The sequence below is a fragment of the Heterocephalus glaber genome, unplaced genomic scaffold (genome assembly GCF_053883595.1).
Source record: "Heterocephalus glaber isolate CG9 unplaced genomic scaffold, H.glaber_assembly_v1.0 deba00001569, whole genome shotgun sequence".
Lineage (NCBI taxonomy): Eukaryota > Metazoa > Chordata > Mammalia > Rodentia > Bathyergidae > Heterocephalus > Heterocephalus glaber.
This window is the reverse complement of record NW_028258354.1, coordinates 10,547,731-10,563,550: the sequence shown is the minus strand read 5'-3', so window position 1 is coordinate 10,563,550 and position 15,820 is coordinate 10,547,731. Positions and strand designations below refer to the sequence as shown.

The window sequence follows — 15,820 nt, the reverse complement described above, 5'->3', positions numbered from 1 at the left end:
TTCTTTGCATCATCTAGCAGCTGCTGGATTCATTTCTCATGGTCCCTTACAATTTTAAAGCAATTTTTCTTTTCCTCCTCAATAATTGCAATCTTATCTTCTATATGTGAAATTCTATCCTCACATTAGTTCATTCTGCTGGGCAGACTTTCGATGGAGTTTTTAATCTCCTGGAAATCTGTTTGCATCTGTTTTATGGATTCCATTTGTTTCCTATGTTGGGATTCCATCATGTTCCCAGATTCTCTATTTTTTTTATCTGTGTCCTCTCTAGATTTATTAATCATGCCTTGCACCATGAGCTCAATCTTTGCTGTTATCTGAGAAATTATTTCTGATTTCATTTTTCCCAGATCCTCTTTTGTTGCCAGTTCAGAGTCCAGGTGGTTGAGTATCTGATTGTTCCATCTCATTTCCCTTTGGGGTTGCTGTAGGTGATCCGGAAGTCTGTTTTTGAGGCTTGTTTACATGTCTTCTCATTTCCACGGGGAGGGGGGTCCTTCTGGCACCCGTGTGGCTCACCTTCTCTGCCCTAGGAGCGTGGGATGGTGGCAGGGGAGCTTCCTTCCGGGTGCTGGGACCAGCTCAGCTTCTCTGCCCTAGGAGCATCTACAATGCTATAGCTTTTTTAGACTCAATACTGCAACCAACAAAGTCAACTTTAGACAAATATCAGCACTATAGAATATTACTGAATGTAATTATTTCATAGTACCATTCTTAAAGTAATACTCTGGATCTGATGACACTTTATTATACATCCTTCAGTACAAGAAATAATGCTTTCTACACAGACCTATGTAACTGTTAGTTCCTATAATATAAAATTACTAATCATGAACTACTATATATATATATATATATATATATATATATATATATACACATGATTATTTTAACCTTCAAATGATGGTTTTAAGTGAAAAATACTTGCATGTAAGTAAAACTAAGGTTAAAGTAAATTAATACAGCAACCTTTGAAAAGGAAGGGAATCTTAAATAGTAGCCCCAATATGTGTCTTTTCTAAATCCTTTGCCTTCCTGATGGTTGAATAGGTGTGCTAATGCACAAAATACCCTAGTAGAGAAATAAGACAAAACCTGCTAATGCATCCAACAACTTAGGACAAAACCCATACTTCTAAGTGTAAGACCCAGACCCATGAATGATATGCCACTTAAATTTTGTTGTTTTTTTTTTTTTGTACTGGGGATCAAACTCGGATCCTTGCGCTTGCACAGCAGGCAGCAGATGCCACTTAAATTTTACTTGACAGTTGGCTTTACATTAGAGATTAAGAGTTCAGCTTTTCAGGGAAAATCTATGTCAGACATAATTATACATTACAGTTGAGAAATAGTCAGAATAAGGAAATGTATTATTTCAGACTAAAAGAACCATTCAATTATTTTTTGTTGATAATTATTTGAATACTTTTATCATATAAAACATGACATAAAATATCAATATTATGATCTTTTACTTACTTGTATTTTTCCAAATGTTGCATCAAATGGGTCTTTTACTATCAAGGGAAAGAAAAAAAGAAAACTATTAGTGTCACTTAAGAATTTAAATACTCCTAAACTAGTCCTCTGTAAAGTCAGAATGTAGTTTGCTAAAACTAAATGTAAATATGCAAACAAAATGTAAACAAACTAATGATAATAAAAATTGAGGAAGCAACTTTTCATACAATATACTGACCAATTCTCACTTATGATTTGTGGTTTTCTTCAGTACTATTCTATCAAATGTTCTGGTGTCAGGCACTAAATTCAAGTCCCAGATCCACTACTTATTTAGCATCATTTCCTTAAAAGTAACATCTACTTAGCCACTTTACGTTATAATTTCTTCTATAAAGAGACCTAACAATGATACCTACCTTATATAGTTGTTAAAATTAAATGAAGTAATCCATTATTCTTACTACTACAGTTAATGACAGTATCATGTTTCTGCCTTGTTTTGTTTTGAAACACAAACTAAAAGCAGTTAACTGCTTGACTACAAGATGCTTTAAACCTGAATAATTCATTTAGAAGTCTGGTTTCTGATGATTAAAAACACTTTACTAATCTTTGCTAATATCTGGAAAAGCAGCAAGAAAAAAAGATCAAAGTAGCTAAGAATTAAGTCTCATATTAGATAACTCTGAATTTCCAATAAAACACTGACTTATATAATAGGGAAAATTTTAATATTTCCTATACAATCTTTCTACCCCCACTCTCTCAAGAGAAACAAATTTAAGACTGAACAGTATAACACTTCTCATGATTATTCAGATCTTTCCCTCTATCATCTCTTTTAATATTATATGCAAAAATACTCAAAGCTCCAAGGTACTTAAAACATTTATATATTTTATACACATTATGTATTTGTATAATCCAGGTCACAACTAAAACTGGTCTTACAAAGTAGTTCACACTGACCAGGTTTCCTTTCTGAGATGCTTTTCTATTTTTATCTGAGAAAACAGGAAGTCCCATAGGAACGAGGAACTGCCTGATTCTAAGAAAGTTCATATGAGAGATCAGTTTAACAAGGTACAATACAAAGGCAAGGAAAGAAAAATGTATCCTGTTATCATCAAAAGAGATTCTGGTAATGGGTTTTTTTTAGACATTGTACAATGAGAAAACTCTAGGGAGTTTTGTAGTGCTAGGGAAAAAATTTTTCGAAAGATAGAAAATCAAAAGTTCTCAAAAGAGGGAATAATATAGCTTAACAATTAAATGTTAAAATTCAGAACACATGGACTGAAAAGATAATTTTTAATAACACTAATTTTAATGTAAAATCTGAACAATTTGAAGTAAAGCTGTGTTTTGCTCAATATATAAACCAAAATGCCATGTCACTCTATTTGTAATAAACAGGCCAAACAATACAAAAAACACTAGTTTTTTATTTTATTTGTTTCTAAGAAAACCAATTCTTAAAAATAACATACAGTTCTAAAGAACAAGCTTTAAAGTCAATAAAGAAAAGCTGTGGCAGTATTATTTTTTATATTTTACAAAAAAAATTTTTGGTTTTGGTACCAGGGATTGAACTTGGGACCTTGCGCTTGCGAGGCAGGTGGCAGAATCACTGAACTAAATCCGTGGCACAAAATTATTTTTTTGCCAGGACTATAAAATAGAAAACCAGTTCTTCGTGTATCTCTGTTAAAGCATAACTATAAATTTTGGATGCTCTACCACTAGACAGCTCTATTGTGAATTTCTCATAACAGGGACCATGTGTTATTTTATTCATGTTTGTACGACTGGAGCCAAGGTGCTTAAAAGTGCTGGTTCTGCTACCTAGGCTAAATCTACTCTACTTTATTTTGTGTTAACACTAAAGCAAAAGTGTTAAATTCTACAGGAAGCTGGAGAAAAGTGTGTTCTGAGCAACTGGGAAGGTAGAGGAATAAGAAAACACAAAAAGGTAAGGAGAACAGTAATTTTGTTGAAAAACAACTACTTTACGCTTTGTATCTAGATTTTGTCTAGTACCTAGTAGGCTATTTGAGAGCACAAAATATCCAAAAAGCCAAGAATATACTTTCTGCTATGGGCTTTTTGGTAGAAAAAATTTTTCCCAATTACAGTGACAATTGTCACCTATTAAATTAACAATAGCAGAAATAAAATTCAGCCTTGGGGTTAAGCTTCAAAAAACTCCATCCAAAAGCAGCAACAGCCCTTAAACTTCTAAAAGAAGTATTTTTTTACACATGTAACTTTGTTTTCCCTCAAATCATTTCCATATTTCTAGAAACTCCCCAATATATCTCATACAAATTACCTAATCTTTATTGGAAAGAACATATGTATACTGCTACCCCTAATATATAACACCCTAGCTGTCTCAACTAGGCAAAAAATCTTATTTCAAAAGTAGTCCACAGCAACACTTCAGGCATTTTTTGTCTCTTTTTGTAGGGGGACGTGAGAGTCAATTATAGTTCTTATTGCTTACCCTAAAACGATGATGCCAAGATAGTACTTCAAAATTTACTTTTCTATCCCTTAAAGGTACAATCTTGAAGCCATTTTATTGTCTTTGTTTCCAACTTCCTATTATTGCTTTTTCTCAATTTCTCCTAGTTTGGTCATTTCTTCTTCAATTTTTTTGTTCAAATTATTTCAAACCTCAAATGTATCAAGCTTTTCTTTGTATATACCTTTGGTATTTTGACTTCTTTTCCCTTTAAACAATCCTAATGACTAAAAATCAAATTCCTAAAATGTTTTATTAGATCCTTCAAAAATTTCCACTGGTTTCCCATCACATATTGCCTCAAGGAACTAATTCTTATCTTGTGATACTCATAAGACACATGTTGATTGTCCTTCTGCAAACCTCTCTCACCAATTTCAAAAACATCAGTTTTATTGATTCCTTCATCAAGTGTATACTTTCTTCCATTCTCTTAAGCTGAAATCAAATCTATCAACCATTATGCATTCCTAAAAGAAACAAATAAATTGTGAACACGGGCCAGGGATTTAGCTCAGTGGTTCCGCCGCCTGCCTCGCAAGCGCGAGGACCCGAGTTTGATCCCCAGTACCAAAAAAAAAAAAAATTGTGAATACATCTATAGTTTGATATACTTCAAAGTATGTATTTATATTAACCAAATAATCTGATAATCCCTCAAAAAGACTGCATTTAGGTTATTCAGCAGCAGTAAATGAAAGAAAAGTCTGTAGTGATCAAGTTCTTTTACAGCTCAGAAGAAAGTCAATTTCTTTAACAAATATTTATTAACTACTTTGTGCTAGCCGATGGAAATTAGGCATCATATGAAACAAAAACAAAAACCTCTCAGGGGCCAGAGATACAGCTCAGCAGCACAGCGCCTGCCCAGCAAGTGTGAGGTGCAAGCTCAATCCCTGGTACAAAAAAAAACCACCTTTCTGCTCTCATGGAACTTATATGCTACAGGGATCTAAAGAGAAAATGAACAAATTAATTTTAGAAATACACAGTAAGTGCTCTGGAAGGAAAATAGCAGGTTTAGTGTTTGATATGTGAGTAAGAGAAGCAATTTTAAATAAGACGGTCAGAGAAAGTCATATTAAGTATTTATAAAAACCTGAGGGGGCACAGGGAACAAACCACATGCATATGTGAAATTCAAAGTTTATAGATAGAAAGAACAGACAAGTATAAAGGCTGTAAGGTGGTAGTATTTCTAACATACTACTCCTAGAAATGGAAGGAGGCTACTATAACTGGACAGAGTGTAGGAGAAGTCACAAGAAATGAAGTCAAACTGGTAAGATTAGTTAAGGGAGTCAGCAGGTACAGATTTTGTAGGACCTTGAACACTTCTATTTTAATCTAAGGGAGAAATCTCCAAGAACTGGGAGCACATGTTATCTGGCTCAGGCTTTAAAGGAAAGGCACATGTAATGAGGTGTGGCTCACTCTCTGGTTTTAAACTTAAGAGTCGTAAGAATTTACAGAATAAATGATCTGCTACTCATAAACCTAGGAAAACAGGATCCTTTCCTCTAGCTTTGTCTGGATCAACAGACCCAGCTTTAGTCTGTTGTTTTATTCCGTATATTTGGAACTAAGTTAAAGTACACAAAAATATTTCCCTGGGTAGTCACTAGGCTTTCTGTTCGTTCATTTTTTTTTTTGTTTTGTTTTGTTTTCTGAGGCAGTCTCCCTTTATAGTTCAGTCTGGCCCTGAACTCACTATGCAGCCCAGGCTGGCCTTGAACTCTCAGCAATCCTCCTGCCTCAGCCTCCTGGCTGCTGGGATTACAGGTGTGTGCCACCATGCCTGGCTCAAGGACACTAGGCTTTTAATCTTTCAGGTCTTCTTCATACTTTAATGTTTTCTTCTCCCTCCTTCTTTACTAAGGGTCCAGGCAGCAGACATGCTACACCACGAAAGATGTCTAACTAATGTAGCTTTTCACAACCTTCCTCTTCTCAAAACCCCTATGTACTTACTCTTTAGTATCTTTAATAGCTTAAATTATTGGTTTGGTATACAATAATTTATTATTTACTAATAATTTATAATTAACTATTTAACTATGTGCTGTTTGTTTCCTCCCCTAACAAGACTAAAAAAAAAAAATCTCTTCCTATCTCAGTGCCTTGCAGATATTCGGTACTAAGTACACGCTTTACAAATAAAAGCTTGAAGGCACACTGAATTTCCTACAGTAACAACTGCACCATGTCAGCAAGGTGCTATATTCCTAATCACTGTACAACTCTCTCCTTTGAATAAAAAAAAAATTGCATTTATTGAGCTCTTAGTATGTGCCAAAGTGATAATGCTACCTTGCACTCAAGAACCACATCATTTCATTCTTACAACACCACTATTTTAAGTTTTGTTTTTTTTTTTCTTTTTTTTTTCGTACCAGGGATCGAACTCTGGTCCTTGCGCTTGCCCAGCAGGCGGCGAAACCACTGAGCTAAATCCCGGGCGCAACATCACTATTTTAGAACAGGTATTATACCAATTTTGTGGACAGATAGTGAAACATGATAAGATTAGGTTGCTTCCTTGAGGTAAATATAGTTTATTAAGCTGGGATTCAAAAGAAGAGATTCGTCTATCTATGTCTGACTACAAAGAGTACATTCTCCTCATTATAGAAATCACAGTGACAGAAAAAATATTTGCTCTATTAGCTTTAAGGAAAGCATTTTTTCTCTAGAACTTTCAGATTTTGAATCATTTTAATCTCTTTATGATAAATGAAAAATGTGGGTAAGGAAAGGAAAACATTGCTATTCAAAAATATACTCTTAGATAAGGAAAAACTTGTCTTCAAAATAAGTTCTCTAACTGCAGTCTAGGAAACACATACCAAAATAAAGTGTCCCATGACTACCACGGGCAAAATTAATCATTCCTCTCTGCTATAATAGCTAACAGGACAGCTTTCAAACTTACCATATAGAATCAGCTTCAAAAAAATTTTTTTCTGATTTAGGACCATACTATATCTAAACATTTTCATTTAGCTTCATCTTGTAACATAAGATATTCACAAACACATATCAAGAGCCTGTGTGCCAGTCATTATGCTAGTTTCAAGAGATTAAAAACTGAATAAATGTGAGCTCTGTCCACAGAAGTTCAATATGGAAGGCAACAATTTTCAGACACGGGCTTCCATAGGCAGCCTCTTACAATTCTAAAACCCTAGGACCTTAACACTAGGTTTTAATCTTAGGAAAATTCAAGTCATCAAGGCAGTTAAATTCAGCTGCCTGAATGACCAGTTATCTCTCTGGCTTGTGTGTTCTCTTAACAGACATTCAAAGTCTTAAATACTAACTCTAGCACTAACAGTTGAATACAGTATAATTATAGATGAAGAAGGTAGGGACAGCAGTGATGGGATGAGAGGGAATGTTTCCAACAGCTGCAGAACACTGCACCTGTGTGGCAAGCAATTTTGCATTTCAACATCAACCAGACTGATCTAAAAATGGGCAGGATGAAAAATGCAGGACATTCTTTTGCCACACAGTATTCTGCTCATTTGTTCTCTGAGAGATCTCAACTTGTTTCATGGATTTCTTAAATAGATGAAACTCTACCAGTTTACTTAATGTATACTTAATAAATCAGACAAAAAAATTATCTATAGTTTACTGTGAAACTTGCCTAGGATAAGCTCTTGTACCACCCTTGTTCTACTCAAGAAAATTCGTTCAATTACAAGTCTGTCTGTCTATCTATCTAGATAATGGAAGTAAAACATCTAATAGGGATAATGAGTGAATGAGAAGGCAAGAAGAGTTAAAAACTCAAAAGGTTCTCCATTTCTCATATCCTACAAGACTTCTAATTTTTACCTCCCTCTGTGTTAAGGGAGGCAGTAATTTCATGCTACTGCCAAATAAGCTGATCTTTTAAAAATAACAAAATCCACACCAGTTTTACAAAATTAAAAGGGCTTTACTTTTGTGGATATCAAATAATAAGAATTTTAAAGAAAAATGAAAATATTTTCAAGGAAATGAAAATTTAAAACTCAGACTCAAATTTATAAAATTCTTATGTATTCTTTATCTCTAAAGAGGATAAAGAACATGGCCTTTTTTCAACCTCATACCCATTTAAAGACTTGTATTTGTTTACTACAAAACTGAAAATTTCCCACAGGGAAAATTGATATCTGATTATGTATGAAATTATTTATCTCTACTCAAACACTAATTTCACATCATGATTATATTCCGAGTTTGGGATCTCTTTAACAAAAAAGTAGGAAAGATTTCTGACCACAGCCTGTTCAACAAATGCTTAAGAAGTATTTCCTACACACCATGCTCTGAAACATGCCGCTTTGGAAATAGTGGAGGTGGAGATAAGTGAGTTAAGTATGAGATATAAAGTGATTAATACCACCCAAACTAATATATGGTAAAGACAAAACAAAACAAAAGCAGAACAGGGATCAGGAAAGTTTCAGAGGTGAAAGTAACATTCTATATCTCTAAGGATTTTTAGTTACACAGCTGTATGCCTTGTCAACACTCACCTAATACAAGGAGTGATCAAAATATACAATGTGCTTAAATTTTTAAAAAATACAGTAAAAGACACATTGCCATTAATCCTCTCAAAATCCTCTCCTCCACTTTTGAGTACACCTATCCCACTGTGGTTGCCACTTTCTGAAGCAGTTCTAGAAGTTGTCTTTTGTGAGTGTCTTTACAAAGTGTGGTCAAAACCACAGTGAATGCTGCTGCAGAGTGCCAGCCAATGAAAAAGCAGGCTCATAAAAACATTAGGGTGTGTCCTCATCCATCTTACTCACTGGATATGGCATTACATGACTTTTGACTCTTCCCAAAGTCAAAATGACTGTGAAAGGTAAATACGGTATTTTTAATTGATTCAGGACACAAAGGCAGCCATGAGAGTGCAACTGAACACACAAAAGAGGATTTCCAGAACTGCTTCAGAAACTGACAATAATGATGGGATAAGTGAGAGGGGATGTTCTCTGGAGGATCAATGGCAATGTGTCTTTTACTGGAATAATTTTCATTAAAAATGTAAATATTCACTATTTTTCAATCACACATCATTCATTAAAGGCTTAGGTATCTCTCAACTATTATTCTAGTTAATAACATGTATGAGCATATAAGGATAAAATGTCCTAATGTCTTAAACCTGCTTTAAAACCTAACCTGTTTTTAAGAAAAGATAGACTGATGGATAAAAAGAGTGAAGATAAGATCCATAATAAAGAAAACATCAACAGTGGAATCTAAATAATGGGTATGTATGTACTGACAGCACAACTCTTTCAATTTCTCTTTGAAATTTTTCATAATAAAATGTTAGCAGATGAAAATATAAATACATAAAAATATTACACACACACCAAAACACAAATGTTTGTTGGTGGTTATAGACTCCTATCAGAGATCTGGTTTTCAGTCTGTCATATAACAAGTTTTGAAGTTGCTAACTCTGTCTCCAACAACAAGTAAAGAAGTTGAACAAACTGAAAAATTAACAACTCTTCTTAGATCCATGTGAGGTCACATGGCAAACTGATACCCACAAAATTGGAGATGAACAGGCAAGTACAGAGAATCATTACTTACCTTAACAGAAACATACAAATATGCCAGTGCAGGGTGGCCTGAACTGCAATTGACAAACTGCTAATGTTACTGTGAACATCTCTGGCAGGTAAATGCTCTAGTAAGATGAAGTTACAGTGAGGCCCCATACTTTTGAGGTATTACTAGGTTCTTACATTAAATGTTACAGAAAAATCCCCATGTAGTTCTATGCGGATGGGGGAGAATGGGGCAATTTTTTAAATTACAATGAATTCTGTTCTTAAAGTCTATAATCAAGAAACTATTTAACCAGAGCCTAATCAGCTAGAATTTTATCAGTGTTGGAAGAAGGGAAATACCTAATTCCAGCCCACTCTATCTTGTTTGCTTTGGTGGGAGAGGGTGTGAAGTTCAAAATCCAGATATAGAGGCTTTCCAAACATTGAGTCATAATCATGAACTACAAAATCCTCTCCTATCCCTTAACACAATTTACTATGACACTGCTAGGCTCACATACAGCAATTCCTTTTACCTCAAGTTCATCATTTCCGGCTATCAAGAAAAAAATTACAAGACACACTAAAAGACAAAAAACATTTGAAGAGACAGCAAACATCAAAACCTGATTCAGATATGGGATAGTAGAATTATCAGACAAAGAACTGGAACTATGATTAATATTTGGTAGACAATGTGCAAGAACAGATGGGCAGTATAACCAAAGAGATGGAAATTCTAAGGAAGAAGTAAACAGAAATGCTAGTGATCAAAAACACTACAAAAAAATGAATACATTTGGGCAATGGATTTAGCTCAGTGGTTCCGGCGCCTGCCTCGCAAGCACAAGGTCCCAAGTTTGATCCCCAGTACCAAAAAAAATAATAATACATTTGATGGGTTTATTAGCACACTGAACAAAGATAAGAAAAGAATATCTGAGCTTAGGAAATCTTCAGGAAACCTCTGAAACTGAAAAGGGGGAAAAAAGATTGGAAAAAGACCAGAATCTAAGAACTGTGGGACAAAATCTACAAGTTTTCAATGTTGAGAAGAAAGGTGGTTTAAGAAAAACATTCAAATAAAAGCACAGCAATATGTCTACTTAAATTATGGAGCTTTATTTTACTATTGTGCTCAAGATCTAAAAGTCTGAGTTATCTTCATTTCAGTACTTTCAATAGGTCTCTTCTTGAAAACTGTTTCTGTACATATGCCAATTAAAAAATTATGCTACTGAATGGTGACAAGTGAATAGAAAAATAAAAGGAACACAAGCCACAAGGGTTAGATACAAACCTATAAATAATATCAAGCATCTGTGCAATAGCTAACTTGGCACTGAGAAGAATTTATGCTAATGAAATACTGTAATTTATTAAAAAGGATGATAGTTCACTGTTTCAAGAAATTTTAAATATTAACTGTTATACTCTAGAGACTGACTACAATGCTTCCTTAAGGTTTGCATCACAAGACTAGAAGTACAACTGTACTATATCAAGATCTGTCCTAAAAGAATACTGTTAAATGACAATCTGGAGACCAAAAGGTGACCTAGGATGCACTGCACAGTCTATCTGTAGTGTAATGCAATAAAGCAGGATGAATTTTCCATAAAATTAAATACAATACGTTTCTAAATGCTATGGTTTGAATATGCCCCCAAAGTTCATGTTTTAGAAACTTAATTCCCAATATAACACTGTTGAGAGGTGGGACCTTTAATTAGATTACAAGAGTTCTGCCTTTATGATTGAAGTAATGTTGTTACCTTGAGAATGGATTAATTATTGCAAAAGCGGATTTGTTATAAAAGTAAGTTGACCTTCTTTTGTTCTCTCTTGTGTGAGCTCTCTTGCTCTTCTGCCTTCAGCCATGGAATGATGTAGCAAGAAGGCCCTCCAGAGGCAGGCCCCTCAAACCTGGACTTTTTCAGGATGGTAAGAAAAAATTTCTTTATAAATTAATCTCAAGTATTCTGTTATAGCAACACAAAACAGATTAAGACAGTACCATTCTAAAGTACAACACATATGTTCAACATTTTAAATGATTATCACCAATTTAGTTTTGTTTTGTATAAAGACTATGCAAATAAGAAAACCAGAGAAAGAAAATCTGCAGAGGAATAAAGAGGTGAATGGATATAGAAAAGGAAATGGTAGTTTTGATCTATTAATCAACTAGGGGTAAGCAGAACAGTTCTGATAAAAAGGAAAAAGGCATGATCTGTATAAACCACGGGTGGTGAACCTATGGCACATATGCCACAGCAGGTTGTTATTGTTGAAAGCTCTAAAAGGTTTGCCATCACTGGTACAGACAAAGCACAAAGGCTGAAATATGGCCAAAATAAACACATTACATTTGAAGGTAAAAAATTCTCATCACTGACTTTATGAGAAATTTCCTTAAAATTTAAGTTATATCTACCTTGATTTTAGCTCTGGAACAAAGTAGATACACATGAAAAGTCACTTAAGAAAGAGACATTTAAGTATGTCATTTGGTCAAAAGAAAAACCACTGGATAAAAGAATTGAAGCAGTTAGAACATATGGTAAACTAGGTTAACTATGACTTTTTGTTGTTGGGGGTTTTAACATATGCTAACCTGGGAGTAAAAATCATGCTTCCACATGAATACAATGGACACAATGTATAGAATCACATCAGAGCCTCATGTAAGATCTACCTCCAACTTCCACAACTTCTACTTGTAGTAGAGTTAGAAGTATGTGTGGATGAATGCTAAAAGTGAGACAAGCAACTCCTTGCAACCACTCTGTGTGGCTATTACAATCAACAGCTTAGATCAGTGGTGGCAAACCTTTTAGAGACCAAATGCCAAAACTGCAACCGAAAACCCCTTATTTAGTAAAGTGCCAACACTGCAATTAAACCTGAATTCTGAGGTTTTAGTTTAAAAAAAAACCTCATGTTAACATCTTTTGTCTTAAAAGAAAAACACCATAACAGAGCTTCCAATGATACAAATAGTATTTATTTAAAGGTAAAAGTTTGCATTCAGCTTGCTTTTGTGCACTGTTATCTGACGCTCAGCTGCTGGGGCAATGCTGGGGCAATGCTGGGGCAACCTGGCTCTTGGAACAGGGAGGGCTCTGCATACCCACTGCAGCACATGTGCAATAGTTTCACCACCACTGGCCTAGATGTACCTTGAAATGACAGATACAATACTGTTAAAGCAAGTAAGGAGATTACTGGCTTGAGGTTGTCTCTGTAAGCAAAACTCCAACTTAAGTAAACCAAAATCCAATTCAATGTAAATAGTAAAATGAAACTTAAATTTAACCAAAGAGAAAGTCCCAACTATCCAATCTTTCCACACTAACTAAATATGTTTTGTCTTACTTCTATTTTCAGTCTATAAAAGCTCAATGCTCATGATCCTGTGGGGTGGAGCTGTGGAACACTCTGAATCTCTTCTGGTTCGGTGTGCACTGTTCTTTGCTCAAATAAACTGTTCACTTTAATGTCAAAAGTTGTTTTGTTTTTTAACACTATGCTACTTCTTCAGCTATTCTGTTTCCATATAGCTTCTACAGTATATTTCATATACTGTGATTTTAATGTTCAAAGATGTATAATAGTCCTTAATGTCTAATTAGATATTAAAATCTAATTTTACACAAAAGAAAAAGAACAACTGACCTTTTTAACAGACCATATAGCAGCCTTCAAATCTACAGGATTTTTTTCAATGGCATTTCTGATCATATTTGATTGCTGCTTTGTGCTCTGACTTCTAAAACCTAATATCCAAACCCAGAGCTTATTCTAGGAAGGAAATTATAAAAATTGAAGCAGAAATTAATGAAATGGAGATTAAAAAAGAGAGACACACACACAATACAGGCAGGCATGGTGGCACATGCCTGTAATCCCAGCACTCAGGAGGCTGAGGCAGGAGGATTACTGTGAGTTCAAGGCTGGCCTGGGTTACATAGTAAGCTCAAGGCCGGCCTGAACTACATAGGGAGACCTTGTCTCAAAAACAAACAAACAACAACAACAAAAAATACAAAGAATCAATTAATCAATGAGCTGATTCTTAGAAAGAATAGACAAACACTTGGCCAATTTTACCAAAAAAGGAAAGAAAAGATACAAATGCAGTTAGAAATAAAAAAGATGAAATCATAATGGATACTACCGAGATCCAGAAAATTATTAGCCACTACCTCACAAACACACATGCCAAAAAACTAGAGAATTCAGAAGAAATGGAGATATTCCTAGATATATATGGAATTGCCAAAACTGAACCAAGAAGACTTAATCTTGAAAAGCTCATGACTTGAAGGATTCACAGTCAAATTCTGTAAGAACTTCTGGGATGATCTAACATCAATACTCCTAAAACTTTTTAACGAAATTGAGAGGGAAGGAGTATTTCCAAAATCATTTTCAGAAGCTAAAACATTATCTTGATCCCCAAACCAGACAAGAATCCAACCAAAAAAGAGAACCACAGGCCGATTTCTGTAATGGACATAGATGCAAAACTCTTTAACAAGATACCGTACTAGTAAACAGAATGCCACAAGCCATCAAAAAGATCATACATCATGACCAAGCAGGCTTCAACTCAGGGATGCAAGAATGGTTCCACACACAAAAATTAATAAATGTAATTCATCACATAAACAAAAGCAAGAATAAAAATCAGATGATCATCTCAATAGTTGCAGAAAAAGCCTTGGACAAAATCCAACATCCATTCATGATTAAAAAAAAACAAAACCTGAAGAAAACAAGTATAGGTCGGTATCTCAGTATGATAGAAGCCATTTATGACCAACCTGCTGCCAACAACATATTAAATGGGGAAAAAATAAAAGCTTTCCCTCTAAAATAAAAAACAAGACAAGGATGTCCATTATCACTACTCATGTTCAACACAGTCCTCCAATCAGGTGAAAGAAAGAAATGAAAAGGATGCATGTAAATAAAAATAAAGGCCTGATTCTCAACCTTTGGCGCTACTGGGAGGAGGTGGAACCTGTGAACAGATGAGGGGAGGGCCAGGGATTTAGCTCACTGGCTTCAAGCCTGCCTTGCAAGCACAAGGTCCTGAGTTCGATCCCAGGTACTGAGGGGAAAAAAAAAGAGAGATGAGGGGAGGTCATCTTCTTGAAAGGATACTGAGACCTAAACCCTTTCTCTTCTCTCTTTCACATCCTGGCCAGGTGAAAAATGTTTTGCTTCATCACTCTCATTACCATGATTTGCTACCTCACCATAGCCTCAAAAGCAATGGAGATGATGACCATAAAATGAAACCTCTAAAATTGTGAACTAAAATTCTCTTTATAAGTTGGTTTTCTCTTTTATAAATTGGTTTATCTCAGGTATCTGTTTTAGTAATGGAAAACTGACTAACACAGTACTTCTACTTGTTAAATTCTGTTTAACAAATATTTACGGAGCAGCCAAAAGTTAGGTGCAAGTTAAATTCTCTTTATAAGTTGGTTTTCTCTTTTATAAATTGGTTTATCTCAGATATCTGTTTTAGTAATGGAAAACTGACTAACACAGTACTTCTACTTGTTAAATTCTGTTTAACAAATATTTACGGAGCAGCCAAAAGTTAGGTGCAAGTTATGAAAATTCATAGAGACTTCACTACTTTGGGAGGGAAGAGTCAGAAATCTTTTTGAGAATTTAATCAAATCTGTGGACTCTTGCCCCTGACCCTCAAAACATGTATTTAAAACTGTAATTTCAAGAAATTACTGTTTACTTAGAGTCCGTTTATTACTTTGTTATGATTCATGGATCATTCTTTTAAGAACTTCCAGGAAAGTTCTACTACTTGGTCTAGTAGAATGTTATGGCTTGTATCTAGATGTCCCCCCAAGCCTCATGCAGTCATAGGTAGGGCTTTTCCAAAGTGGCTGGATCTAGAGTGTGTAATTACTAAATTAGTCCACTCATTGCTTTGGCCTAGTCCTGGGTGTGAGTGCTATTAGTCCTAGATAGAATATAAAGGGACAGAAAGAAGCTGCTATTGCCACTTGTCGCTTATTGTTGTTGCTGCTTGTTTTCTGCTCTGTGATGCCTCTCTGCTATGCCACTCTACCCGGAGCCAACTGATTATGGACTGACACAAAAATAAACCCTTCCTCCTTTAACTTTGGGTATTGGGTATTTTGCCTTAGCAAGGAGAAAAGTAACTAAGACATTAAGACTATCAATGTCCTGAAAACAAATTCTAAAA

General features: G+C 34.9%; 1 protein-coding gene and 1 long non-coding RNA gene across 2 annotated transcripts in view; one reads left to right on the top strand and one right to left on the bottom strand.

Moving 5' to 3' along the window:
* Positions 1-15,820, bottom strand: part of Lemd3 (LEM domain containing 3) — a 68,680-nt gene that overhangs the window by 36,606 nt on the left and 16,254 nt on the right. The window contains exon 2 of the mRNA XM_087192247.1: positions 1,489-1,526. Within this exon, the coding sequence (XP_087048373.1) occupies positions 1,489-1,526 (38 nt within the window). The remainder of the gene's footprint in view (positions 1-1,488; positions 1,527-15,820) is intronic.
* LOC147823734 (uncharacterized) lies at positions 3,312-13,074 on the top strand. Its single transcript, XR_015443400.1, has 4 exons — positions 3,312-3,445; positions 9,202-9,281; positions 11,428-11,517; positions 12,964-13,074. It is a non-coding gene; the product is annotated as an uncharacterized LOC147823734 (long non-coding RNA).